The sequence below is a fragment of the Nycticebus coucang genome, chromosome 17, assembly GCF_027406575.1.
Source record: "Nycticebus coucang isolate mNycCou1 chromosome 17, mNycCou1.pri, whole genome shotgun sequence".
Lineage (NCBI taxonomy): Eukaryota > Metazoa > Chordata > Mammalia > Primates > Lorisidae > Nycticebus > Nycticebus coucang.
Genome location: NC_069796.1, coordinates 36,850,692 through 36,877,187, shown reverse-complemented (window position 1 = coordinate 36,877,187; position 26,496 = coordinate 36,850,692). Strand labels below are relative to the sequence as shown.

Sequence of the window (26,496 nt, the reverse complement as noted above, 5' to 3'; positions counted from 1 at the left end):
TTGTTTAGCTGGCCTGGGCTGGGCTTGAACCTGCCAGCCTTGGTGTAACCACTGTGCTACAGGCACCAAGCCCCTATTCACTTCTTTTTAGAGACAGTCTCATTTTGTCACCCTTGGTAGAGTGCCATGGCATCACAGCTCACAGCAACCTCCAGCTCTTGGGCTTAGGTGATTCTTGCCTCAGCCTCCCAAGTAGCTGGGACTACAGGTGCCTGCCACGAAGCCCAGCTATTTCTTTGTTGCAATTTGGCTGGGGCCAGATTTGAACCTGCCACCCTCGGTATATGGGGCCGGTGCCCTACCCACTGAGCCACAGGTGCCGCCCCACTATGTGTCCTTCCTTTGACACATAAAAGCTTTTCTTCTTTTGCTTTTTTTTTTTTTGGAGGCAGAGTCTCACTTTGTCACCCTTGGTAGAGTGTCATGGAGTCACAGCTCACAGCAACTCAAACTCTTGGGCTTAAGTGATTCTCTTGCCTCAGCCTCCCAAGTAGCTGAGACAATAGGCCACAACTCCCAGCTTTTTTTTTTAGAGACAGATCTCTTGTTCAGGCTGATCAGGAACTCATGATTTCAGGGAATCCACTCGCCTGGCCTCCCAGAGTGCTAGGATTACTGACGTGAGGCATTGTACCCAGCCTTTGACATGTAAAAAGTTTTCATTTTGGTGAAAACCAATTTAACCATTTTTTTCTTTTTTATCTGTATTTTTAGTGATCCAAATCCAGTGTCATGAAGGTTTTCCCCCGTTTTCTTCTAAGAATTGTATAGTTTTAGCTCTTACATTAGGTTTTTGATATGTTATACATAGTTTGTAATGTTGTCCATATACTTGATAGGGCAATGGAAACTTGGTGGAAAGTGAAATGAAGTATCTGGGCAGTCCCATTACTACTGTTCCAAAATTGGATAAAAGTTTAGATATCGGAGAAGACCAGGTAGAAGAGATTTCAGATGAATTGATGAAGTTTTCCCTGGAAGATCAAGAGGCCAAGGTAAAGTGTTCTCTGATGTTTTTATCTTTGCATTATTTAAATACCTTTTCTTTTAACAGAATAAAGGAAGCTTGGCATTATTCACATTCCTTTATTCTGTTAAGAGAAAAATTTTAGACAAATTAAATTTAGCAGAATTTGTTTGACCAGAGAATGATGAGTGAATTGGGCATCCTTTAAAACCAGAACAGATTCTGGGCGGCGCCTGTGGCTCAGTGAGCAGGGCGCCGGCCCCGTATACCGAGGGTGGCGGGTTCAAACCCGGCCCTGGCCAAACTTCAACAAAAAAATAGCCGGGCGTTGTGGCAGGCGCCTGTAGTCCCAGCTACTCGGGAGGCTGAGGCAGGAGAATCGCCTAAGCCCAGGAGTTGGAGGTTGCTGGGAGCTGTGTGACGCCATGGCACTCTACCGAGGGCGATAAAGTGAAACTCTGTCTCTACAAGAAAAAACAGAAAAAAAAAACAGAACAGATTTACTGAAACTCTAGTTTTTTTGTTTTTGTTTTTTTTTGAGATAGAGTCTCACTATGTCACCCTCAGTAGAGAGCTGTGGTATCACAGCTCACAGCAACCTCAAACTCTTGGGCTTAAGCCATTCTCTTGCCTCAGCCTCCTAAGTAGCTGGGACTATAGGCGCCCTCCACAATGCCCAGCTATTTTTGTTTCAGTTGTTTAGCTGGCCCAGGCTGAGTTCGAACCTGCCACCTTTGGTGTATGTGGCTGCTGCCGTAACCACTATGCTACGGTCGCTGAGCCTGAAACTCCAGTTGTATTTGTGGGCAGGCAGCATTACATGGACAGAAAACAGAAGTCAAGTACAGAAAATGTAAGTGAGGTAAAGAGACAACATGATTGGTTACAGCCCAGTGTTTGCCTTATTTGAACATGGTTTGAAAAATTGGTTATTTGCAATTGACTAAAGCTCAACTACTGTTATTGCCTGAGACTTTGTTATAAAAGTATACTCCTAAATTAGGCTTTTAGTTAGTTTATGTGCTAAGTTAGATTGCAATTTGTTATGTAAAGACTCAAGTACACAGGCATCTTTAGGCCAAATTTAGTTTAGTTTAACAATGCATTCTCTTTTCTTTTTTTTTTTTGAGACACAGTCTCACTCTATCGCCCTCTGTAGAGTGCCATGGAGTCACACAGCTCACAGCAACCTCCAACTCCTGGGCTTAGGTGATTCTCTTGCCTCAGCCTCCCGAGCAGCTGGGACTACAGGCACCTGCCACAAAGCCCGGCTATTTTCAGTTTGGCTGGGGTGGGGTTTGAACCCGCCACCCTTGGTATATGGAGCCGGCACCCCACCCACTGAGCCACAGGCACCACCCCTTTTTGGATTTTTTTTTAGACAGTCTCACTTTGTCGCCTAGGCTAGAGTTAGGCTGCCTGCCATGGCCTCAACCTAACCCACAGCAACTTCAAACTGCTGGACTCACAGAATCCTCCTGCCTTGGCCTCCCAAATAGCTGGGATTATAGGCATGTGCTGCAACACCTTGCTAATTTTTCTGTTTTTAGTTTGGATGAGGTCTTTTGGTCAGGCTGGTCTTGAACTCTTGACCTAAAGTGATCCTCCCACCTTGGCCTCCCGGAGTGCTAGGATTACAGGCATGAGCCAACATGCCTGGCCCAACAACTCATTTTTGAATTAACTATGTTTTATGTCTAATATGTTGCAGCCACTGTGCTAAAAGCTAGGGCTAACAGAGATCAAGAAGGTGTGGTCTTCAATCTTTAGGCCTGCCTCACTTTATCACCCTCGGTAGAGTGCTATGGCGTCACAGTGCACAGCAACCTCCAACTTTTGGGCTTAGGCCATTCTCTTGCCTCAGCCTCCCGAGCAGCTGGGACTACAGCGGCCTGCCACAACGCCCAGCTATTTTTTGTTGCAGTTTGGCCCAGGGCCAGGCTCAAACCTGCCACCCTTGGTATATGGGGCCAGCGCCTTACCCACTGAGCCACAGGTGCCGCCCCAGACCATGAGAATCTTCTTACTGCTGAGTGAGCAAGTTCCAGTCAGTAGTTTGATTAGATCCCCAGCAAAGTAATCTAGTATAAGTGGTACCTCTAGAATAATAGTAATGTTTAAGATATACCTAAGATTGGGCAGCGCCAGTAGCTCAGTGAGTAGGGCGCCGGCCCCATATGCCGAGGGTGGCGGGTTCAAACCCAGCCCCGGCCAAACGGCAACAAAAAAATAGCCGGGCGTTGTGGCGGGCGCCTGTAGTCCCAGCTGCTCGGGAGGCTGAGGCAAGAGAATCGCGTAAGCCCAAGAGTTAGAGGTTGCTGTGAGCCGTGTGAGGCCACGGCACTCTACCCGAGGGCGGTACAGTGAGACTCTGTCTCTACAAAAAAAAAAAAAAGATATACCTAAGATGAGTTTTCAGGTGTTTTGTGCTATATTCTTTCATTTCCTTTTATCCTCTCCATATCACTAAGAGATATATCTGAAACCTGTGGCTTATAGCAGTGGTTCTCAACCTTCCTAATGCCTGACCCTTTAATACAGTTCCTTGTGTTGTGGTGACCCCCAACCATAAAATTATTTTCGTTGCTACTCCATAACTGTAATTTTACTACTGTTATGAATCGTAATGTGAATATCTGATATGCAGGATATATTTTCATTGTTACAAGGGGGTCCTGACCCACAGGTTGAGAACAGCTTATAGGCTGTATACCGTTATACCAAAGACAGTTTCTGAGGCATTTAGCATTTATGAATCAGCTTCATTTCTGTGAAACGAGTAGCAGTGTGGGTGTGTTTTTTTTTTTTTTTTTTTTTTTGTAGAGACAGAGTTTCACTTTATGGCCCTCGGTAGAGTGCCGTGGCCTCACACAGCTCACAGCAACCTCCAACTCCTGGGCTTAAGCGATTCTCTTGCCTCAGCCTCCCGAGTAGCTGGGACTACAGGCGCCCGCCACAACGCCCGGCTAGTGGGTGTGTTTTTTAACTTAGTCATGTTACAAGGCAAATAGGGTATAGCAGATTTAGACTGCCTGGATTTAGTCCTTATATACTAGAGATATGACTGTTTGAAAAACAATTAAACACTCTAAGACTCAGGGTTTTTTTGTTTTTTTGTTTTTGAGACAGGGTCTCACTTTGTCCCCCTCGATAGAGTGCTATGGCATCATAGCTCACAGCAACCTCCAAGTCCTGGGCTTAAATAATTCTCTTGCCTCAGCCTCCTGAGTAGCTGGGACTACAAGCACCCAACACAACACACAGCTATTTTTTGGTTGTAGTTGTGATTGTTGTTTGGCAGGCTCAGGCTGGATTCAAACCTGCCAGTTCCTGTGTATGTGGCTGGCACCCTAGCCACTGAGCTACAGGAGCTGAGCTGAATTTCTTTCTTTTTTTTTTTTTTTTTTTTTTAATTAAAAAAAATAATTGGCTCAGCACCCGTGGCTCAAGCAGCTAAGGCCCCAGCCACATACACCCGCCAAACAACATTGACGGCTGCAACCAAAAAATAGCCGGGCGTTGTGGCGGGAGCCTGTAGTCCCAGCTACTTGGGAGGCTGAGGCAAGAGAATTATTTAAGCCCAGGAGTTGGAGGTTGCTGTGAGCTGTGATGCCACGGCAATCTACCCAGGGTGATAGCTTGAGGCTCTGTCTCAAAAAAAAAATTATTATTATTTTTTGAAAACTTATGAGGTAAAACAGCAATATTTTCTGGGTTTGATAATATCTATCCTAACGAATGTGAAGTGGTAGACTGGATGTAGTGCATCACGATCCTTAATCCTCATTCTTTAGGAGGCTGAGACGGGAGGATTGCTTAAGCCCAGAAGTTTTAGGCCAGCCTGGGCAACATAGAGAGACCCCATCTCTACAAAGAAAGAAAAAAAAGGCATCTCATTGTGCATTGTGATTTGATTTTCATTTTCCTGATGATTAGTGATGTTGAGCATCAGTCCCTTATCAGATATGATTTGCAAATATTTTCTCTTACTCTATAGAGAAAACAAAAACTCTTTTTGTTTTTGTTTTTATTTTTCTTGAGACAGTCTCAAGCTGTCATCCTGGGTAGAGTGCTGTGGCATCACAGCTCACAGTAACCTCCAACTACCGGGCTTAAGCGATTCTCCTGCTTCCGCCTCCCAAGTAGCTGAGACTATAGGCGCCTGCCACAATGCCCTGCTATTTTTTGGTTGCAGCCATCATTGTTGTTTGGTGGGCCCAGGCTGGATTTGAACCTGCCAGCTCAGGTGTACATGGCTGGTGCCTTAGCCATTTGAGCCCCAGGCACAGAGCCATGTTTACTCTCTTGATTATGTCCTTCAATGCAAAAAAAAAAAAAAAATTTTAATTTTGAAGTCTAATTTTCCACTTCTTCTTGTCTTTGCTTTTGATATACTTGAGAAATCATTGCCAAATTGAATGGTGCAACTTTCCTCCTATGTTTTAAGTTTTATAATTTTAGCTCTCTTTTATTTACTTATTTATTTTGTAGAGACAGAGTCTCACTTTCTTGCCCTTGGTAGAGTGCTGTGGCATCACAGCTCATAGCAACCTCCTGCTCTTGGGCTTAGGTGATTCTCTTGCCTCAGCCCCTCCTGAGTAGCTGGGACCACAGGTGTAACAATGCCCAGCTATTTTTTTGCTGCGGTTTGGCTGGTGCCAGGTTTGAACCCCCCACTCTAGGCATATGGGTTCAGCATCCTACCCACTGAGCCACAGGCACGGCCCAATTTTAGCTCTTAAAACTAGGGTCTTTGATTGATTTTGAGTTAATTTTTGTATATGGTATGAGGAAAGGCGCTAACTTTGTTCTTTTGCATGTGGAAATCTAGTTTCCCCGGTACCATTTGTTAAAAATGACTGTCCTGGCTCGGTGCCTTAGCTCAGTGGTTAAGGCACCAGCCTCATGCACTGGGGCTGGTGGGTTTGAACCCTGCTAGGGCGTGCTAAAACAACAATGACAACAATAACAAAAAAAATAGCCAGGCATTGTTGTGGGCGTCTGTAGTCCCAGTTATTTCCAAGGCTGAGGCAAGAGAATCTCTTAAGCCCAAGAGTTTGAGGTTATTGTGAGCTGTGATCCCACAGCACTCAACCGAGGGCAACATAGTAAGATTCTGTCTTTGAATTAAATAAAACATACTTGAATGTTTTCTTTTGAGAAAAACTATAACGGCTAAGGATGATTAACAGTATTCCCAGCCTCCATTGAAGGGCAAGTTTGAGATTATCTTGGATTCAAGGGAAATGTCAAGAGCTTGTGAGTCAATGGAGTAGTATGGTGGTCTAGAAAGTAGCCTCTGGAGCCCAACTGCCTGGGTTCATAATTTGTCTCTTCCACTTTTAGCTGTGTGACTCTAGGTGAATCATATGATCTCCCTGTGCCTCAATTTCTTAATTAAGTTTATTTATTTTTGTATTCTTTTTGTTGTTGTTGTTGCAGTTTGGCCAGGGCTGGGTTTGAACTCACCACCCTCAGTATATGGGGCCGGCACCCTACTTTCTGAGCCACAGGCACCACCCTCAATTTCTTAATTTAATAAAAGACAGATTTTTCTAATACCTGTTCTATAGGATTGTTATGAGGATCAAGTGAGTTATTGAACATAAAACATGTAAAACAATTCAAGGTAATTTAGAATGTTGAATTATTTTAGTGTAGTACACAATTCGTGGTTAGTTACTGTAGTGTTAGGACAGAAATATATAAAGTTACGATGAAGGCTGATAAGTGAGGATGCTCAATGGTCTTTCATCACCTCAGCAAAGTAAAAATTTGAAGTAATCTGATGACTCAGCAGGTGGTTAGGTGAGGGCCTTGAAGAGGATGAATAAGGTTATAATTGACTTTTGGAGACTACAGTTACTAAAAGGCTAATAAAATGGTATTTAGATGGACCTATGAAGTATTCTAGGAGAAACTTGCATGGTATAGTGTCTTATAAGAATGTTCTATCCTTCTATTGGTCATTGTTCCAAAATAAAATTGTTCCAACAAAAACAATGTTCTGGCTCACCACCATAGCACAGTGGTTACACCAAGGGTGGCAGGTTCGAACCCAGCCCAGGCCAGCTAAACAACTACAACAAAAAAATAGCCGGGCATTACTCGGGAGGCTGAGGCAAGAGAATCGCCTCAGCCCAAGAGCTGGAGGTTGCTATGAGCTGTGATGCCATGGCCCTCGACCGAGGGCAACAAAGCGAGACTATCTCTAAAAAAAAAAAAAAGATGAGCCAATTATCTAGAACAGTGCTACTTATCAGAACTTTCTGAAGTGGACATGTTTTATATCTGCCCAATACAGTATCCAGTAGCCACATGTAGCTATTGAGAACTTAAAATGTGGCTGATGGAGCTAAGGAACTAAATTTTTAATTTGCTCAAGTTTTTTTTTTTTTTTTTTTTTTTTTTTGTGACAGAGCCTCAAGCTGTCGCCCTGGGTAGAGTCCTGTAACATCACAGCTCACAGCAACCTCCAACTCCTGGGCTCAAGCGATTCTCCTGCCTTTGCCTCCCAAGTAGATGGGACTACAGGCGCCTCCCACAACACCCGGCTATTTTTTGGTTGTAGTTGTCATTGTTGTTTGGCAGGCCCTGGCTGGATTTGAACCCGCCAGCTCAGATGTATGTGGCTGGCGCCTTAGCCACTTGAGCCTTTTTTTTTTTTTTTTTTGATAAGACAGGGTCTCACTCTGTTGCCTAGGCTCAAGTGCAGTGGCTATTCCAGGCATGATCAGAGCAGCCTGCAGCCTTGAATTCTTTTTTTTTTTCATTTATTTTTTTTTTTTTGTAGAGACAGAGTCTCACTTTATGGCCCTCGGGTAGAGTGCCGTGGCCTCACACAGCTCACAGCAACCTCCAACTCCTAGGCTTAGGCGATTCTCCTGCCTCAGCCTCCCGAGTAGCTGGGACTACAGGCGCCCACCACAACGCCCGGCTATTTTTTGGTTGCAGTTTGGCCGGGGCCGGGTTTGAACCCGCCACCCTCGGTATATGGGGCCGGCGCCTTACTGACTGAGCCACAGGCGCCGCCCCAGCCTTGAATTCTTAGACGCAAGTGATCCTCTTGCTTCAGTCTCTTCAGTAGCTCTTCAGATACGCAGCAGACTGACTAATTTTTTTTTTTTTTTTTTTGAGACAGAGTCTCACTTTGTTGCCCTCAGTAGAATGTTGTGGCGTCACAGCTCACAGCAACCTCAAACTCTTGGGCTTAAGTGATTCTCTTTCCTCAGCCTCCCAAGCAGCTGGGACTATAGGCACCTGCCACAAAGCCCTGCTATTTTTTGGTTGTAGTTGTTGTTTGGCAGGCCCAGGCCGGGTTTGAACCCACCAGCTCCAGTGCATGTGGCTGGCGCCCCAGCCACTGAGCTATAGGCGCCGAGCCCTGACTAATTTTTCTTAAGTTTTAATTAAAATAAATAGCCATGTGTGGCTAATGTCTATTATATTGGAACAGATCTAGATCTCTTTTATAAGGTATGGTCCCTGGGGTAGCCACATCAGTATCATGAAGGAATTTCTTGGCAATGCAGATTTCGTGGGCCCCTCCCCAAGCCTTCTTTTTTTTTTTTCCTTGTAGACAGAGTCTTACCATGCCGCCCTCAGTAGAGTGCTGTGGTGTCACAGCTCACAGCAACCTCAAACTCTTTGGGCTTAAGTGGTTCTCTTGCCTCAGCCTCCCAAGTAGCTGGAACTTCAGGCGTCTGCCACAATGCCCGTCTATTGTTTTTTTTTTTTTTTTGCAATTGTCATTGTTGTTTAGCTGGCTGGGACTGGGTTCAAACCTACCAGCCTCAGTGTATGTAGCTGGCGCCATAACCACTGTGCTGTGGGCACCGAGCCAGCCAACCCCAGTTTTTAAGCCTTTAACATGGGGACTAGGGGTGAGTAGGAATCTTGTCACTTTCAGGGCTTAGGTCTAAAGAAGACAGCCTCTCTCTGTGACATTAATATCCCTCAGATGCTGGAGGAAGATGCTAACCAGGGGCATCTGATTGGTGATTTCTCCAAGGTGAGTTTGCTTATACCCATTCTGTATTTCACTGTCATTCTGAGTCTGATTCTTTTCTTTTCTTTTTTTCTTTTTAAGACAGAGTCTCAAGCTATCACCCTGGGTAGAGTGCTGTGGCATCACAGCTCACAGCAACCTCCAACTCCTGGGCTTAAGCAATTCTCTTGCCTCAGCCTCCCAAGTAGCTGAGACTGCAGGCATCTGTTATAGCAGCCGGCTATTTTTTTGTTGTAGTTGTTATTGTTGGGTAGGCCCAGGCTGGATTCGAACCCACTAGCTCTGGTGTATGTGGTTGGCGCCTTAGCTGCTTGAGCTACAGACGCCACCCAGTAAAAATATTTTTTAATTGCATAAATAATGCTGGGTCATTAAAGAAAAGTTAGAAAATGATAGTAATTATACCAAACCTTATCAACCAGAGTTAATTCTTGCTTGATACATACTCTTAAAGACTTTGGTGTTTTTTGGCTTGGCACAGTGGCTCTGTGAGTAGGATGCCAGCCACATATACCAAAGCTGGTGGGTTCAAGCCTGGTCTGGCCTTACTAAACAACAATGAGAACTGCAACAAAGAAAAATAGCTGGGCGTTGTGGCGGGTGCCTATAGTCCCAGCTACTTGGGAGGCTGAGGCAAAAGAATTGCTTAAGCCCAAGAGTTGGAGGTTGCAAAGTCTTTTCTTTTTTTTTTTTTCTTTTTTAAGACAGTCTCTTGGGCGGCGCCTGTGGCTCAGTGAGCAGGGCGCCGGCCCCATATGCCGAGGGGGTGGCAGGTTCAAACCCAGCCCCGGCCAAACTGCAACAAAAAAATAGCCGGGCATTGTGGCGGGCGCCTGTAGTCCCAGCTACTCGGGAGGCTGAGGCAGGAGAATCGCCTAAGCCCAGGAGTTGGAGGTTGCTGTGAGCTGTGTGATGCCACGGCACTCTACCGAGGGCAATAAAGTGAAACTCTTGTCTCTACAAAAAAGAAAAAAAAGAAATAAGAAGACAGTCTCATTCTTTTCCCAGGTAGAGTGCCGTGGCATTATCATAACTCCCTGCAACCTCAAAGTCTTAAGCTCAAATGATCCTCTTGCCTTAGCCTCCTGGGTATAGGTGCATGATACGTACCTGGCTAATTTTTCTATTTTTATTTGTTTATTTGTTTATTTTTTAGAGACAGAGTCTCACTTTGTTACCCTTGGTAGAGTGCCGTGGTGTCACAGCTCACAGCAACCTCCAGCTCTTGGGCTTAGGTGATTCTCTTGCCTCAGCCTCCCAAGTAACTGGGACTACAGGTGCCCACCACAACGCCCAGCTTTTTTTTTTTTTTTTTTTTGCAGTTTGGCTGGGGCTGGGTTTGAACCCACCACCCTCGGTATATGGGACCAGTGACCTACTCACTGAGCCATATTTTTCTTTAGGTTGGTCTGGAACTCCTGAGCTCCAGTGATCCTCCTGCCTTGGCCTCCCAAAGTGGTAGGATTATAGGCGTGAGCTACTCTGCCCATCCTTAAAGACTTCTTTTATTTTATTATTATTATTTTTTGACACAGAGTCACAATCTTTGGCACTGGGTAGAGTGCCATGGCATCTCAGCGCACAGCAACCTCCAACTCTTGGGCTCAAGCAATCTTCTTGCCTCAGTTTTTCTATTTTTAGTAGAGATGGGGTCTCGCTTTTGCTCAGGCTGGTCTCAAACTTCTGAGCTCAAGCAATCCACCCTCCTCAGCCTCCCAAAGTGCTAGGATTACAGGCCTGAGCCACTGTGCCCAGCCTAAAGACTTTTTTCTATGTGTGTTCACAAAAACATACACAAAATGCATTTTTGTTTTTCTTCCAAAATGTTTATGGTGTTTCGTGATCTGTTGGGTTTTCTTTTTTTTTTTCTTTTCTTTTTTTTTTTTTTTTGAGAGGCAGTCTCACTTTATCACCCCTGGTAGAGTGCTATGGCATCACAGCTCATAGCAACCTCCAGCTCCTGGGTTTAGGCTATTCTCTTGCCTCAGCCTCCCAAGTAGCTGGACTACAGGCACCTGCCACACTGTCCAGCTATTTTTTTGTTGCAGTTTGGCTGGGGCTGGGTTTGAACCCACCACCCTTGGTATATGGGGTTGGCACCCTACTCACTGAGCCACAGGCGCCTGATCTGTTGATTTTGTTTCCCTTGTTTAATATTATATTAGGAGAGGCTGGGCGCAGTGGCTTATGCCTGTAAACCTAGCACTCTGGGAGGCTGAGGCGGGTGGATTGCTTGAGTTCAGGAGTTCAGGACCAGCCTGAGCAAGAGTGAGGCCCCGGCTCTGAAAATAGCCAGGTGTCGTGGCAGATGCCTTTAGCTACTTGGGATATTGTGGCAAGTGAGCTACTGCAGCCCAAGAGTTTGAGGTTGCTGTGAGGTATGACACCATAGCACTCTACCAAGGGTGACAAAAGCTGTCTCAAAAACAAAATTTTTTTTAAAGAAATAAATCCTTTCTTATAGGATATTTAGTTTTATAGTTTTGCTGTATGAGTGATACTGAGATAGACATCGGAAGGGAAACCTGAAACTTTGTGTATGTCCTTGATTGGTTCCTTGGGATCAATTCTTAGAAATGAAATCGCTGCTTAAGCACATTATAGAGGCCACTGATTCTTGAAGGATTCTGGGGTTTTAAGAGTTATTTGGAAAGGAGGACAATGTATGGGTCTTGATCTCAAACTTGGACATGGAATACTTGCTGTTATTTCAGCTATTGTATATTTCTAGGTATGTGCACTGCCAACCGTGTCGGGGAGACACCAAGATCTGAAGTATATCAACCCAGAAACAGTAAGCAGATTTCTGGAGATGGTAACTGGTTACATAAGCTGCCATCTGGTCTGTTCTGTCCCTAAAATCCCCACTTCCATTTGTTTTTCTTTCACTATGTTCACTCACATAAACTCCTTATTCAATTGAAGCTGTATTTAAAAGACTCCCTTTTGGCCAGGCATAGTGGCTTATGCCTATAATCCCAGTGCTTTGGGAGGCCAAGGCAGGAGACAGGAAGATTGACCTCAGGAATTTAAGGTTGCAGTGAGCTATGATGATGCCACTGTACTCTAGCCCAGACAACAGAGTGAGACCCTGTCTCAAAAAAAAAAAAAAGTGGGCTCATGATGAACATGTAGTGTTGTAATTAGCTTGGTAACACATTATAAACATCTTTTTAAACCAATAAGATATCTATATCATTTTAATAGCTTACAATATTCTATTCTACTGACATGTATACCTTATCCAAACCTTGTTATTGAATAGTTCTTTTTTTTTTTTTTTTTGGTAGAGACAGAGTCTCACTTTATGGCCCTGGGTAGAGTGCTGTGGCCTCACACAGCTCACAGCAACCTCCAACTCCTGGGCTTAAGCGATTCTCTTGCCTCAGCCTCCACTGGGACTACAGGCGCCCGCCACAATGCCCGGCTATTTTTTTTTGGTTGCACTTTGGCCGGGGCCAGGTTTGAACCCGCCACCCTCGGTATATGGGGCCGGCGCCTTACTGACTGAGCCACAGGCGCCGCCCTATTGAATAGTTCTTTCTTTCTTCCCTTTCCTTCCTTTCCTCCTTCCGTCCTTTCCTCCCTCTTTCCTCTTCCCACTTCCCATTTCTCCTTCCCCTTTCTTTTTGACAGGGTCTCACTCTGTCACCTGGGCTAGAGTACAGTGGCATCATTATAGCTCACTGCAACCTCAATCTCCTAGGCTCAAGCAGCCTTCTGAGTAGTTGGGACTACAGGTACATGCCACCATGCTTGGCTAATTTTAAAATTTTTTGTAGAGACAGGATTATTGCTACATTGCTTAGGTTGTTCTTAAACTCTGCGCCTCAAGTGATCCTCCCACTTTACCCTCCCAAAGTGATAGGATTACAGGCATGAGCCACTGCACCCAACTTCTAATTTTTTTGTTTGTTTGTTTGTTTTTGAGACAGAGCCTCAAGCTGTTGCCCTGGGTAGAGTGCCCTGGCATTGCAGCTCACAGCAATCTCCAACTCCTGGGCTCAAGCGATTCTCCTGCCTCTGCCTTCCAAGTAGCTGGGACTACAGGCACCCGCCACAATACCCGGCTGTTTTTTTGGTTGCAGCCATCATTGTTGTTTGGTGGGCCCTGGCTGGATTCGAAAACGCCAGCTCAGGTGTATGTGGCTGGCGCCTTAGCCACTTGAGCCACAGGCACCGAGCCAGACTTCTAATATTTTGATAACTTGAAAACAATGCTAAAATGAGTAGGATTGTACTTACATCTTTGTGTGCTTTTTTCTCTTTACTCAATATATTAGAAAAGAAATTGCTGAGTCAGAGTATAATTACAATTGTTTTTATACATATTTACAAAGTTTCTCCCAGAAAGATTGAACCAACTTATACTCCTATACTTAGCTTAAGTTACCCTCATCTAGGTATCAACCTTTTCCTTTCCATATCCTTTTCTATAAGACTTGCTTTCTTCCTTTACAATGGCAGGTGGGGAACTGTTTTCTATCTCTTCCTACAAAATCAAGATCTCTATTTATTATCTCTGCCCTGCAGAAGTCCTTAGGTATGTCTTTAGAGGCTGATTACAGCCATGTCTGCCCTTAGATGTGTTGCTGGAATGTGGTCTTTCTTGGTGTCCCAGCAGTGCCACATCTTTTGGTTCTCTAAAAAGTATACTTCCTATTTCATCCTCTTGTGTGGGGTAGGACTGAACCATTGCCACATTTCAAATATAGGATAACTTGGAGTCTGGCATACAGCAGAATCCTGCGTGACTAATGGAATGTGCACATGAAGAACTATATCATTGACTCTTCTCTCTCTCAGATGGCAGTGAGCAAGGTGTTTAATCATTGTTTCTGTGCAGGTGGCTGCCTTACTCTTGGGGAAGTTCCAGGGTCTGATTGAGAAGTTTTATATCATTGATTGCCGCTATCCTTATGAGTACCTGGGAGGACATATCCAGGTGAGATTGCACTATGGGCATTAGTGGGGTTGGGGGCCAGAATAGCTCTTTATTTAGTAAAGTGCGTAGACAAAGGGTCCTATGAACACTAGAACTCAGAGATTATACATTTGGAACACACAAAACTGAAGTCTTAGGCCAGGCATGGTGGCTTATGCTTGTAATCCCGGCACTCTGAGAGGCTGAGGCGGGTGGATTGCCTGTGCTCACAAGTTTGAGACCAGCCTGAGCTCGAGTGAGACCCCATCTCTAAAAAACTGGGTGTTGTGGCAGGCTCCTGTGATCCCAGCTACTTTGGGAGGCTGAGGCAAGATAATTGCTTGAGCCCAAGGTAATTGCTACTGAGGGTGACAAATAAGACTCTGTCTCAAAAATAAATTAATTAATTAATTTAAAAAACCTAACGTCGGGCGGCGCCTGTGGCTTAGTGAGTAGGGCGCCGGCCCCATACGCCGAGGGTGGCGGGTTCAAACTCAGCCCCGGCCAAACTGCAACAACAAAAAAATAAAATAAAATAAAAAACCTAACGTCTTCAGTCCTGTTTTTTGTCGTTGTTGTTTGTTTGTCTCACTCTGTTGTTCAGGCTAGAGTGCTATGGCTCCAGCCTAACTAACATCAACCTCAAACTCCTGGGTTTAAGTAGTCCTTCTGCCTCAGCCTTAGCATCCTGCCACAATACCCAGCTAATTTTTTTCATTTTTCGTAGAGACAGGGTCTTGCTCTTGCTCAAATTTGTCATGAACTCCTGAGCTCAAGTGATCCTCACACTTTGGCCTCCTAGAGTGCTAGGATTACAGGCATGAACTACTAGTAGCACCTGGCCCTCATTCCTGTTTTAATACCTTGAGAAACTTTCTTCCCTTTCCCTCCTAGACCATTCTCCCTCAAAGGCTCCTACCTAGAAATATATTAATCTGAGAAGCACTTTACAAACGCTTACTGCTCATGGACATTCCTTGTAATGACCTCTACACTTAAGGTGGTTCAGTTCTATGAACGTTTATTATCCATAGAACAATACTATATGCCTAGCTCTATACCAGGCCCTGGGGGTAGATATAGAGATATATACTTATGTCCCTGCCCTGAGAGTGTTTATAGTCTAGTTTTTCTGGCCCAAACATATCAGATTGGTATTCTAGTCATTTCTAAGTATTGGCACTGTCCACAAGCTCTGAGGAAATATTTGTTAAAATTCTTTTTCTAGGGCTGCGCCTGTGGCTCAGTGAGTAGGGCGCCGGCCCCACATGCCAAGGGTGGCGGGTTCAAACCCAGCCCCGGCCAAACTGCAATAAAAAAATAGCCGGGCGTTGTGGTGGGCGCCTGTAGTCCCAGCTGCTCCGGAGGCTGAGGCAGGAGAATCGCGTAAGCCCAAGAGTTAGAGGTTGCTGTGAGCTGTGTGACGTCATGGCACTCTACCCAAGGGCGGTACAGTGAGACTGTCTCTAAAAAAAAAAAAATTCTTTTTCTAGGCCAGCACCTATAGCTCAATGAGTAGGGCGCTAGCCCCATATACTGAGGGTGGTGGGTTCAAACCCAGCTCCTGCCAAACTGCAACAAAAAAATAGCCAGGCGTTGTGGGAGGCGCTTGTAGTCCCAGCTACTCAGGAGGCTGAGGCAAGAGAATTGCCTAAACCCAGGAGTTGGAGGTTGCTGTGAGCTGTGAAGCTACAGCACTCTACCCGGGGTGATAAAGTGAGACTCTGTCTCTAAAAAAAAAAAATTGTTTTTCTAGGGCGGCGCCTGTGGCTCAGTGGGCTGGGCGTCAGCCCCATATACCGAGGGTGGCGGGTTCAAACCCAGCCCCGGCCAGCTAAAACAGCAGTGGCAACTGCAACAAAAAATAGCTGGGTTTTGTGGCGGGCGCCTGTAGTCCCAGCTACTTGGGAGGCTGAAGCAAGAGAATTGCTTAAGCCCAAGAGTCGGAGGTCGCTGTGAGCTGTGATGCCACTGCACTCTACTGAGGTGACAGAGTGAAACTGTCTCAAAAAAATAAATTATTTTTCTACAGGGAGCCTTAAACTTGTATAGTCAGGAAGAACTATATAACTTCTTTCTGAAGAAGCCCATTGTCCCTTTGGACACCCAGAAGAGAATAATCATCGTGTTCCACTGTGAATTTTCCTCAGAGAGGGGTCCCCGGATGTGAGTCTACATGGGATAGGGTGGGTGATGGCAGTGGATCTTGAGATGAACTTCCCAGATGAGTTCAGGCAGAGACTGACTAAATAAATGCTCTCTGATACAGTTTGAAGAATATTATGGAGGTTGAAGGAAGATGTTTCTACAGTTGAAAAGTTAGGAGTAATAAAGGAAAAGGGATTGGGAATGAGAAGGCCTCGGTGGAAGAAAAACGGTGCTATTTGGACCTTGTTTTGCAAACTAATGTAGTGGGATCAGAAGGTCCTTTTTGGGGTTAGCAATTGTCTTTTTCTTCCCTCTCTCCGGCAAATGATCCCTAAGATTCCAACTTTATTTCCAACCCACTCATCTCTCTGATTTTCCTAAAGGTGCCGCTCTCTGAGAGAAGAGGACAGGGCTCTGAACAAGTATCCTATACTGTACTACCCAGAGCTGTATATCCTTAAAGGAGGCTACAGAAACTTCTTTCCAGAATATTTGGTAAAAGAAATATGGGAGAATGGGAGGAGCCTGGACTTGTTGGGGAACAAACTTTAGCATGCAACTCGCAGGGCCTACAAAGCACTCTGAGAAGAAATTGGGGCTCCTCTTTACTGCTAGCAGCAGCTTCTCTGTTAATAGAGTTCAGAGGTCTAAAAAAATCCCTTACTCTGTCCCCTACCTTTCAGATGCTGTGTGAACCACAGAGCTACTGCCCTATGCATCACCAGGACCACAAGGCTGAGCTGCTGAGGTGTCAAAGCCAGAGCAAAGCACGGGAAGGGGAACTCCAGCTACGGGACCAGATTGCCCTCCTGGTGAAAGACATGAGACCATGATAATGGAGCAGCCACTGGCAACTATGGAGTCACCAAAAGATGCTGCAGAAACAGGCCATCTTCTAGATGGCTAAACCCATGATTGTTAAAGGTATCTGCAGAACAACAGGCTACCACTATTGAAATCTCATTCTCTTTTTTTTTTTTTTTTTTTTTTTTGGTTTTTGGCCGGGGCTAGGTTTGAACCTGCCACCTCTGGCATATGGGACCGGCACCCTACTCCTTGAGCCACAGGTGCCGCCCTGAAATCTCATTCTTGGGGATTGGTTAGGTTTCAGTAGAGTTGAAACCTGGTGGCTTGTGGTTGAGTCCTGGAGCTGGCTTTATAAGACTGCAGCCTTGGGTTACATGGAGATTTGTGTTGCTTCCGGGAGCTCTTGTATTCCTCTTCCCGATTACTCATGTTTTCTCACAAGCTAGCCAACTCTTTCTCTCACTGTTTCTGGCTGTGCAAGAGAGTCGCCCAGCTTCTTTCTCTGTAATTTGCTTGTTTCTACCTCTCCCTTTTTTTAAAATGGAAAAATAAACACTACAAAATGAGAGGTATGATCATGAGCCCAGCCTGCTCCCAGATCTGTATAAAGAGATGATCACCAAATTAAACTCCTTCAGACATAATTGGGTGGCTATCTTTATTCATAGCTGAGACCAGAGTGCTTTCCTCCAAACCAGTAGTTCTCAAAGTTTGGACCCCAAACCATTACCATCATCTGAACTTGTTTGAAATGCAAATTTCCAGGCCTCACCTGAGACCTATAAATCTACTAAACCAGAACCTTTGTCATTGCTCAAAACCCTGAGTTTTTAAAAATCTTTCTTTTCAGATGATTTTTTTTTTACTATGTCACCCCCAGTAGAATGCTGTGGTATCACAGCTCACAGCAACCTCAAACTCTTGGGCTTAAGCAATTCTCCTGCCTCAGCCTCTGGAGTAGCTGGGACTACAGGCACCTGCCACAATACCTGGCTATTTTTTTTTTGTTGCAGTTGTCATTGCTGTATAGCAGGCCCTAGGCTGGGCTCAAACCCGCCAGCCTTGGTGTATGTACGTGGCTGGTGCTCTACTCACTGAGCCATGGATGCTGAGCCCAGGAGATTTTTTTTTTCTTTTAAACAAAAATCTGCAAAATTGGGTGGTGCCTGTGGCTTAGTGAGTAGGGTGCCAGCCCCATATACCGAGGGTGGCGGGTTCAAACCCAGCCCCGGCTGAACTGCAACCAAAAAATAGCGGGGCGTTGTGGTGGGAGCCTGTAGTCCCAGCTGCTCGGGAGGCTGAGGCAGGAGAATCGCTGAAGCCCAAGAGCTAGAGGTTGCTGTGAGTCCTGTGACATCATGGCACTCTACTGAAGGCGGTAAAGTGAGACTCTGTCTCTACAAAAAAAAAAATTAAAAAAAAATCTGCAAGATTTTTTCAGTTGATTCTTATGCATGCTAACTAAAGCTGAGAAACACTATTGCAGAGTTAAGGAAAACCTTCCAAACTGTATTATTCAGTAATACCCTAGGATTATTTATTTTTGAGACAGAGTCTCAATCTGCTGCCCTGGGTAGAGTGCTGTAGTGTCATAGCTCACAGTAACCTCCTACTCAGACTCAAGCGATCCTCTTGCCTCAGTTTTTCTATTTTTAGTAGAAACAGGGTCTGGGTCTTCCTCGGGCTGGTCTCGAACTCATGAGCTCAAGCAATCCACCCAACTCAGCCTCCCAGAGTGCTAGGATTATAGGTGTGAGCCACCATGCCCAGTTTAGGCTTTACTTTTCAAGGCCATTTCCTGGTATCTGGTATGTTACCTAAAAGTACACTCCAGACTCAGCACCATGTAGTATATAGGTACCAAGACAATTGCTATTTTTTTTTTTTTTTAATCCTAGTTCTTTCCCAAAGAACAACTGGCATTCTTTGAGGCAGATGATGTAGATCTGAGTTGGGCTCAAAATGTTCCTTGTCTATACTCTGAGGTTTCAACTTTTCCCTTCTCCAAACTATTTTTTCCACTCCATTTCACATCTCACAAAGATAAGCTTAGGATTTAGGATGGTTAGAAGTAGAGGTTTGTGATATAGGAAGCTAGAAATAAAAATGCAAAGCAAAATCTGGTAGACTTCAGGAAAACCTTTTAAACTGCATTCTTCAGCAATACCCCTGGCTTTTCTTTCTTAGGGCTCTTTAAGATGTATAGGCTTTTATTTGCAGTTATAGCCCTACTTGGCCTTGGGCAGTGATAGTATTGACTGAACATTGTCATTCTTTGGTCTTAACCTAGTAGTACTTACTGATAACCCACCACCAGAAAAGGACAAAATCCTCTGAAGCCTAGGCTAAGAAAGAATGGAGAGAAAAATAACATCTTCCTAGGTTCTGCAGCAGGAAGTGAATAGGAGAGGAGGGTAGCCCTAGGGCAGCCCATGCCTGTCCCTAAGTGAGTGGCTGGACTAATTTTTTTTTTTCCTGCAAGGATTTCATGTGCTCTTGCCCTGGAGTGCTGCATGCATGCCTCACAGCAGAGGGCACTGCTGTATTCTCCAAGCCAGCCAACTGAAGGCTGTGGCCTCTGTTCCTAGCTCCTGCCTGTCAAGAGGAAAACTACCTCTCAGACCTTATCCTTAAGTCCTTGAGCTCAGAGCTCAGAAGGGCTTGGGGGAATACAGAGAGAAAAGCTGCTACTGCATTAGGTAAAGATGACTGAGGGAAAGATGCTGTTCCTCTTCCACCCACATGTGTGCCCCCTGTTCTCTCTGCCACGCAGGAATTCCTAGTAGCTTGAGGAGGAAACTACTTGAAGCATTTCTTCCAAGTGTAAGGAGGAGCCCCTGACTCACTGCCTCCTGCCTTAGTGGATCATTTCCCCAAAAAAGTATAATTAAACACCAACCTGAGAAGAGATTGATGTACATGTGTTCACATATCAGTAGTCTTAAGTAGAAATCCTGAGTTGCACAATAAAAACTAGGCTCAATTAGTTATCTACTTCGTGGAAAATTGTATTTCCCCAAAAGGCAACGTTTTCCCATAAGAACCTCCCCTGTATAGGGACTGTTATTTGATGAATGTTATTTTCAGGAATAATAATAGTACCTAACATTTTCCAGGTGCTTTATGTATGCAAGACTTCCTAAACTCATTTTGTGTATATAAATTGGAGGGATTAAATAACTTGTTTCAAGTCACACAGCTAATAAATGGTGTTGGGATTTGAACCACAGCAGTATGGCTCCAGACTATCAAAGAACAATGTGTTTTTCTAGGGTTAGCACTGTATTGGATGTTAAATCCATTAAGAGCATCAATTGTAGGTTCTTGAGAATTGGGGGCACCTCACTAGTATAGTGATGAGTATTTAAAAAATAATTTGACCATGAGGTTTGCTTGGGCTTGGGAGACAAGGTTACAGGTAGACACTAAAAGGAGAATCACTTGAGCCCAGGAGTTTGAGGTTTCTGTGAGCTGTGACGCAGGGCATTCAAACCAGGGTGACATAGTGACACTCGGTCTCAAAAAAATAAAAACCTGGTTTTCCATCTAGCCCAGGACCAGCTGACCTGCTATAGAGAAGGGAGGAATATTTATTTATTTATTTTTTTTGTAGAGAGAGTCTCACTGTACTGCCCTCGCTCGGGTAGAGTGCTGTGGCGTCACACAGCTCACAGCAACCTCTAACTCTTGGGCTTACGCGATTCTCTTGCCTCAGCCTCCCAAGCAGCTGGGACTACAGGCGCCCGCCACAACGCCCGCCTATTTTTTTGTTGCAGTTTGGCCGGGGCTGGGTTTGAACCCGCCACCCTCAGCATATGGGGCTGGCGCCCTACTCACTGAGCCACAGGCGCCGCCCAGGAATATTTATTTTATCAGAAGTGTAAAGTGGGAAATGTGGGGGATTCCCTCCCCATTCAGTTCAAGAAGTACCAATGTTTTGTTTTTTTATTTTTATTTTTTGAGACAGAGTCTTGCTATGTTGCCCTGGGTAGGGTGCTGTGGTGTCACAGCTCATAGCAACCTTAAACTCTTGGGCTTAAGCAATTCTCTTGCCTCAGCCTCCCAAGTAGAGGGAACTACAGGCACCCGCCCCAATGCTGGGCTATTTTTTGGTTGTAGTTGTCATTATTGTTTGGCAGGCCTGGGCTGAATTCAAACCCACCAGCTCGGTGTACGTGGCTGGTGCCCTAGCTGCTGAACTACAGGCGCTGAGCCAGAAGTACCAATTCTTTTAAACATATATATCTGGAGTTATCAATTCCAAAATATGACACAATTCCTGCCTTCAAGAAACTGATATCCAGAAATGGTAGTCCCTTAGTCCCATAGTCCCAGCTACTCAGGAGGCTGAGGGGGGAGGATCCCTCAAGCCTTAGAATTTGAGGCTCCAGTGAGATATAATCACACCTCTACTCCAGCATAGGCAACAGAACAAGACTTTATAGAAAAAAGAAGAAAAGAAACTGAAGGGTAGAAAATGGTTCTCTCTGTTCCCATCCTCCTACAAGCACTCTGGCCCAGTAGTACATTCAGCAAAAGGAAGAAATACTGCAGCCTCCAGTTCCAAATCAGCAGGTTGGTGGTGGGAGCTGGCTAATTTCATAGAATGACACCTATAATCCACCTGGGGAAATATTAATCAGTGCTTGCTATGCGCCAGGCATAATATTAAGCCCTTTATCCTATATATACATTTCCTTGATCCTCACAACTGTTACTTGTTGATATCATCCTTAATTTTACGGATGAAGAAGTAGAAGCACAGAAAAATTAAGTGACTTTCCCAAAGTCACCCAGCCAATGTTGGAAATGGTATTTGAACCCAAGCAGTCTTGTAAAGCTTGTGGCCTGAACTATTCATTATACTGCTAACATCCTGGATTAGGATAGCAGTAGGAATTAAAGCTCAACAGGCAGAGAGGGCTTGAGAGGAGGCAGATTCCATATAGCCTGACAATAAGAGGGGAAATCAAGAATACAGATGAAAGTGGAGTAAGATACAGAAACTTTGGACGTTTGTGCCCATTCAGTGGGTTGTAAAGCCCTCCACAAGGCAGAGTTTGAATCTTAATCATTTTGCACCTAGCACAAAGCTGGACCTGTAATCAGTCTCAAAAGACATTATTGAATTGAATGATGGCTGAGTAACATCATCTTTATAGAAAGGACTGGCTCATTTGTCATTATCCACAAGGTTCCCAACGGCAATGCTGCCTATCTAGCAGGTGTTGGCAGTCTCAGAGAACACGGTTGGTGGGGAGAGGGTGTGCTAGAGGGCATCAATATTAGTCTTAGAGTTATATTTATTTGCGCAGGCTTCCTCAACCCTCCCCTAAGCCTTGGTTACCAATCCTCATTAAAGGCCCAGTGATATCAGGCTTTCCACCCCAGTGCCTGGACAGAAATATGCTCCAGGCAATTCATTTTTCTCTCACAAAAAGTCTGACCTCTTGCAGGTAGAATTGGGCATTCCTCACAGGCCATTAGCTTGAAACTGCTCTTGCATTCTTGGTCCATTCCATGGAGATAGCATTGAACAGACACTTTGAATAAGCACTCTGAACAAACGCCCTTTCCCACCAGTCCCACTCCAAACTTCATTTGGCTTGGTTGTTGGAAGTGGGAGAGGGCAGAAATGATACCTTTTGACTACTTCACTTTTTTTTTTTTTTTCTTGAGACAGGATCTCTCTTCATTGTCCAGGCTGGAGTGCAGTGGCTGTTCATAGCTCATTGTGGCCTCAAATTCCTGGGCTCAAGGGATCCTCCCACCTTAGCCTCCCAAGTAGCTTGGACTACAGGCACCTGTCACCTTGCTCAGGTGCACTTCCACCTTTATTGGTCTGTGGGTCTCAGCCCTTTCCACCTAAAATTGTTACATTTTGCTTTATAAATTCCTTTTTGAATTGATAGCCAGAGTGGGCCTGTCAGTTCCCCAGCTACAGGATTGCCTATCCTTCATGGAGGGGAGGGCTTGGTAGAGGTACACAGAGGTAAGGTGGAGTTGGGGGAAAATAGGCCCTGTACAAAAGCTGAGTAGCTGGCTTGGTGCCCATAGCTCAGTGGTTAGGGTGCTGGCCACATACACCGGGGCTGGCAGGTTAGAACCTAGCCCGGGCCTGCTAAACAACAATGAAAACTACAACAAAAAAATAGCCAGGCGTTGTGGCAGGCACCTGTAGTCCCAGCTACTTGGGAGGCTAAGGCAAGAATCACTTAAGCCCAAGAGTTTGAGGTTGCTGTGAGCTGTGACACCAAGGCACTCTGCCGAGGGCAACAAAGTAAGACTGTCTCTTAAAAGAAATAACAAAAGCTGAGTAGCCAGATGTTCACTTTCACAACTCTCCTGTAAACCTGGCAGGGCAGATAGAGATGAAAACAAAGCATAAACTCCATTTAAAGTGCATTACAGTTCGGGAAGCAGCTCCCCCTGGGCAGGGGAAGGGAGGGAAGGGCACAGAGGCCACATGATTCTCCTTCCTTATCTAGGGCCACATGTCTCTCCCCTAGCTTTGTGAAGGGTGATTTACACCCCGGCTGGAATGACTCTCTTTCTGGGCTGATTACATCGGCAAATGCCCCCCAGAGGCCACAGCAGGATGGCCATATTCAGAAGCAGCAGCCAATAAATCTCAGAGGTTTATGCTGTGATTCTCAATACCCTCCCTCCTGGCCTGTTGCCAGCAGGCTATGGCAGTAAGGAGGGGGTGGGTGTTGGAGGGTTAGAGGATGAAACCCTCCACTCCTTTTCATCTCTCTCTTCCCTTTCTCTCTTTCTGTGCACTGCCCAATTTTCATTCTCCCAAGTCATTCCGCGTCTGTCTTTAGCCTGGGATCTGGTGAGAATCCAGCCCAGACCTAGGCCTAATAAATTCCTTGTCCTTAGGAGTAGATATCCTGGGTTGTGGACACAGCTGTGGTTTCTACCTGTGTTTCACTCCGGTAGAGTAGTTTGGTTTTCCCATCATCTGAAAACGATGGGGCTTCTACATGGCCTCTCCAGTCAGTCATGTTCCTCAGTGATCTCTGGCCCAGGGAAATCTCCGCTGTTTAATCTGAGGAGAGTAATCTTTACATCCTCCCTCGTGACACCAAAGAGGCTGAATTTGGTGTCTAGTCTGGTAAACCGGTAAAGATCCCGGGATCTGGCGGCAGGTCTGTGCTCTCAGCGAAGTCACCCCATTAGTCTGCGACTCATATTTGCAGAATCCGAGGTTCATAACAACCACCTATGAGAGGAAAATGAGATCACAGATATGCAACTTCTAAGAGAAAAACATACTAGAAATGCAAGTGCCCTTGTGCCGATTTGTTCAAGTTTTGTTACAAGATTTCACTTGTGGAGTTCGCTGTTGTTCTTTGGTATGTGTTTGGGGGGAGGGGGGTTCCGGAAAGTGAGAAAAGGTGTTCTTTGGGGGAGAATATTTGGGGACCCCGGGGCTGGCAATTCTTCCGTTGCAGCTCCCCAATATCTTGCTAAGCGAAGTTGGCCGCAGGTGGTTAGACTCTGGAAGAGAAGCACCTTCTCCACACCGGGGCGGGTACCCCGTCCGCCCCACGCCGCCGCTCTGGGTGCAATGGAGGAGGCGGCGCGGGGCGGACGCGCGCTTTGGAGGTGGAGGGCGGCGCCCGAGACCCTAGTGGGAGAGTGCAGGCGTCGTACAGGGAGGGGCGGGAGCAGGCGGTGGGAGGCGCGGGCAGCCGGAGCCCAGCTCGGGAAGCTCTAGTGCGAGGAGCGCTGCGCGCGGCGTCCACACCTCGCCATGGGGCGCCCGCAGAGCCCTCGATCGCCGCCGCCCGCGGTCCCGCTGCTGCTGCTGCTGCTGCTGCTGCTGCCGCCGCTGCCGCTCAGAGCCGGTGAGTGGTCCGTGCGTACTCTCAGAATGCACTGACAGGGCTGTAGGAGGAGGTGGAGGTGAGAGTGCAGGCGGGTCCCGGGTCACCGCCCCCCAGAGAAGACACAGTAGCCATCCTGTTCCCGGGCACCCATCCATCCCAGCCTGGGGGACTGGAGGAGGAAGCCCAGGGCGCCTGCAAGGGATGACTTCTGTGCCTAATACAGTGTACGAACTGATGTAGATTAATCGAGGGCGACTAATAGCCACCCAGGCATCTCCTTGATGCCAGATCCCCCTCTTCCCTCTTTTAAGGTAGGTCCACAGTCAGAGAACAACCCTTAACCAGACCACTACCAAGACAGCGTTTCTAGGAACCAAGGAGAAATCTAATCAGAAGCAGGAATGCCATGTGCGCCATGTGGGCTTTATCCCATCCACTTTTAAGGACTGAGGTAGCAAAAACTAGGTAAAATGAAGAAAGAGAAGTTTGTTAGAAATGACTTGTCAAATTAGGCTTATAGACTACTGCCCAGAAATTGCTAGTATCATTATTTGGTTGTCAAACTACTGATTCTCTCCCTCTCCTTAGGATATACTTTTTTTTTTTTTTGCAGTTTTTGGTCAGGGCTGGGTTTGAACCCACCACCTCCAGCATATGGGGCCAGGGCCTTACTCCGTTGAGCCACAGGTGCCGCCCCTCCTTAGGATATACGTAATTATTATTTTAATTAGTGCAGAAAACTCACTATTGGGCAGGACGGCCTTTTCCCTGCAAGTTGACCAGCACAGTGCCTTGCCTGTGGAAATAAGTAGATCCACAATAGATGTTTTGTGGAATACGTAGTCCAAGGCCTGGTTTTAGAACCATGCGATTGCTCCAAGGACGGGCAGCCTGAGATCTAAGATCCCTATCCCTGGAATTGTGAGAGTGGGCTGAGTACATGGAATCTCCTTTGGGACTCCTGTCCTGAGACAGAGATCTCATACCTTGCCCTAAAACCTTATCTGCAGAATGGTTCTGCAGAAAAGCATTCTTGGTAGTGAGACAGATATGGAAAGAAGGAGGGAAAACACTGGCTCCATCAATAAATCAGGGCAGAAAGACATCACCAGTCTGCTTTGATTGTTCAGGAAATTCAACTAATCTTAAAGATATGGCTGGCTGCATGTGAGGATCAGGGGTAAACATTATACACCTTCCTCATTAACTAGTTCAATAAAGCAGAATGGGTAACATCTATTTTCCACAGTAATATTTGACAGCAATGGTTTTTGGTTAATTAGCCTTGCTGGAAATCTCTAAAACAGTTACCCAGGAGCTGCCATGTGGGCCGAGGGCTCCCTAAAAGCAGAGATCAACAGAGAACTTGAACAATTGAGTAGAAAATACCACTGCCAGCAATAAAAGAGACCTCCAATTCACAGGGAAGTGGCATCATGTACTGAAAAATCTGGGTTCTAGCCTTAACTCAGTCTTGACTTGCTGTTCCCCTGGTGAATGTTACTTTGCTTTGTTCACCCATCCATAAAATGGGTACCTGACCTATGGACCTCATGGGGAGAAACAAATGACAGTTTTTTTAAGTTATGTTTTTGTTTGTTTTTGAGACAGTTTCACTTTGTTGCTCCAGGCTAGAGTGATATGCCCTCAGCCTAGCTCACAACAACTTCAAACTCCTGGGCTCAGACTATCCTCCTGTTTCAAGCTCCTGAATAGCTGGGACTACAGGAACATGCCACAATACCCGGCTAATTTTTCTATTTTTAGTAGAGATGGGCTCCTGCTCTTGCTCAGGCTGGTCTCG

General features: G+C 45.7%; 2 protein-coding genes across 7 annotated transcripts in view; both read left to right on the top strand.

Moving 5' to 3' along the window:
• Positions 1 to 17,523, top strand: part of CDC25C (cell division cycle 25C) — a 28,208-nt gene extending 10,685 nt beyond the window's left edge. For 4 of the 6 annotated variants that reach the window (XM_053566039.1, XM_053566038.1, XM_053566044.1 and 1 more), the window contains 7 exons: positions 840 to 995; positions 8,877 to 8,978; positions 11,707 to 11,769; positions 13,822 to 13,920; positions 15,932 to 16,065; positions 16,431 to 16,542; positions 16,731 to 17,521. In XM_053566039.1, coding sequence (XP_053422014.1) covers positions 840 to 995; positions 8,877 to 8,978; positions 11,707 to 11,769; positions 13,822 to 13,920; positions 15,932 to 16,065; positions 16,431 to 16,542; positions 16,731 to 16,880 — 816 coding nt within the window. In that variant the 3' untranslated portion in view covers positions 16,881 to 17,521. Of the gene's footprint in view, positions 1 to 839; positions 996 to 8,876; positions 8,979 to 11,706; positions 11,770 to 13,821; positions 13,921 to 15,931; positions 16,066 to 16,430; positions 16,543 to 16,730 lie in introns of all 6 variants that reach the window. The other 2 variants (XM_053566041.1, XM_053566042.1) reach the window with 2 other exon arrangements.
• A 6,913-nt stretch (positions 17,524 to 24,436) lies between these two features.
• Positions 24,437 to 26,496, top strand: part of GFRA3 (GDNF family receptor alpha 3) — a 32,009-nt gene continuing 29,949 nt past the window's right edge. Inside the window, exon 1 of the mRNA XM_053566047.1 lies at positions 24,437 to 24,710. Coding sequence (XP_053422022.1) covers positions 24,617 to 24,710 — 94 coding nt within the window. The 5' untranslated portion in view covers positions 24,437 to 24,616. The remainder of the gene's footprint in view (positions 24,711 to 26,496) is intronic.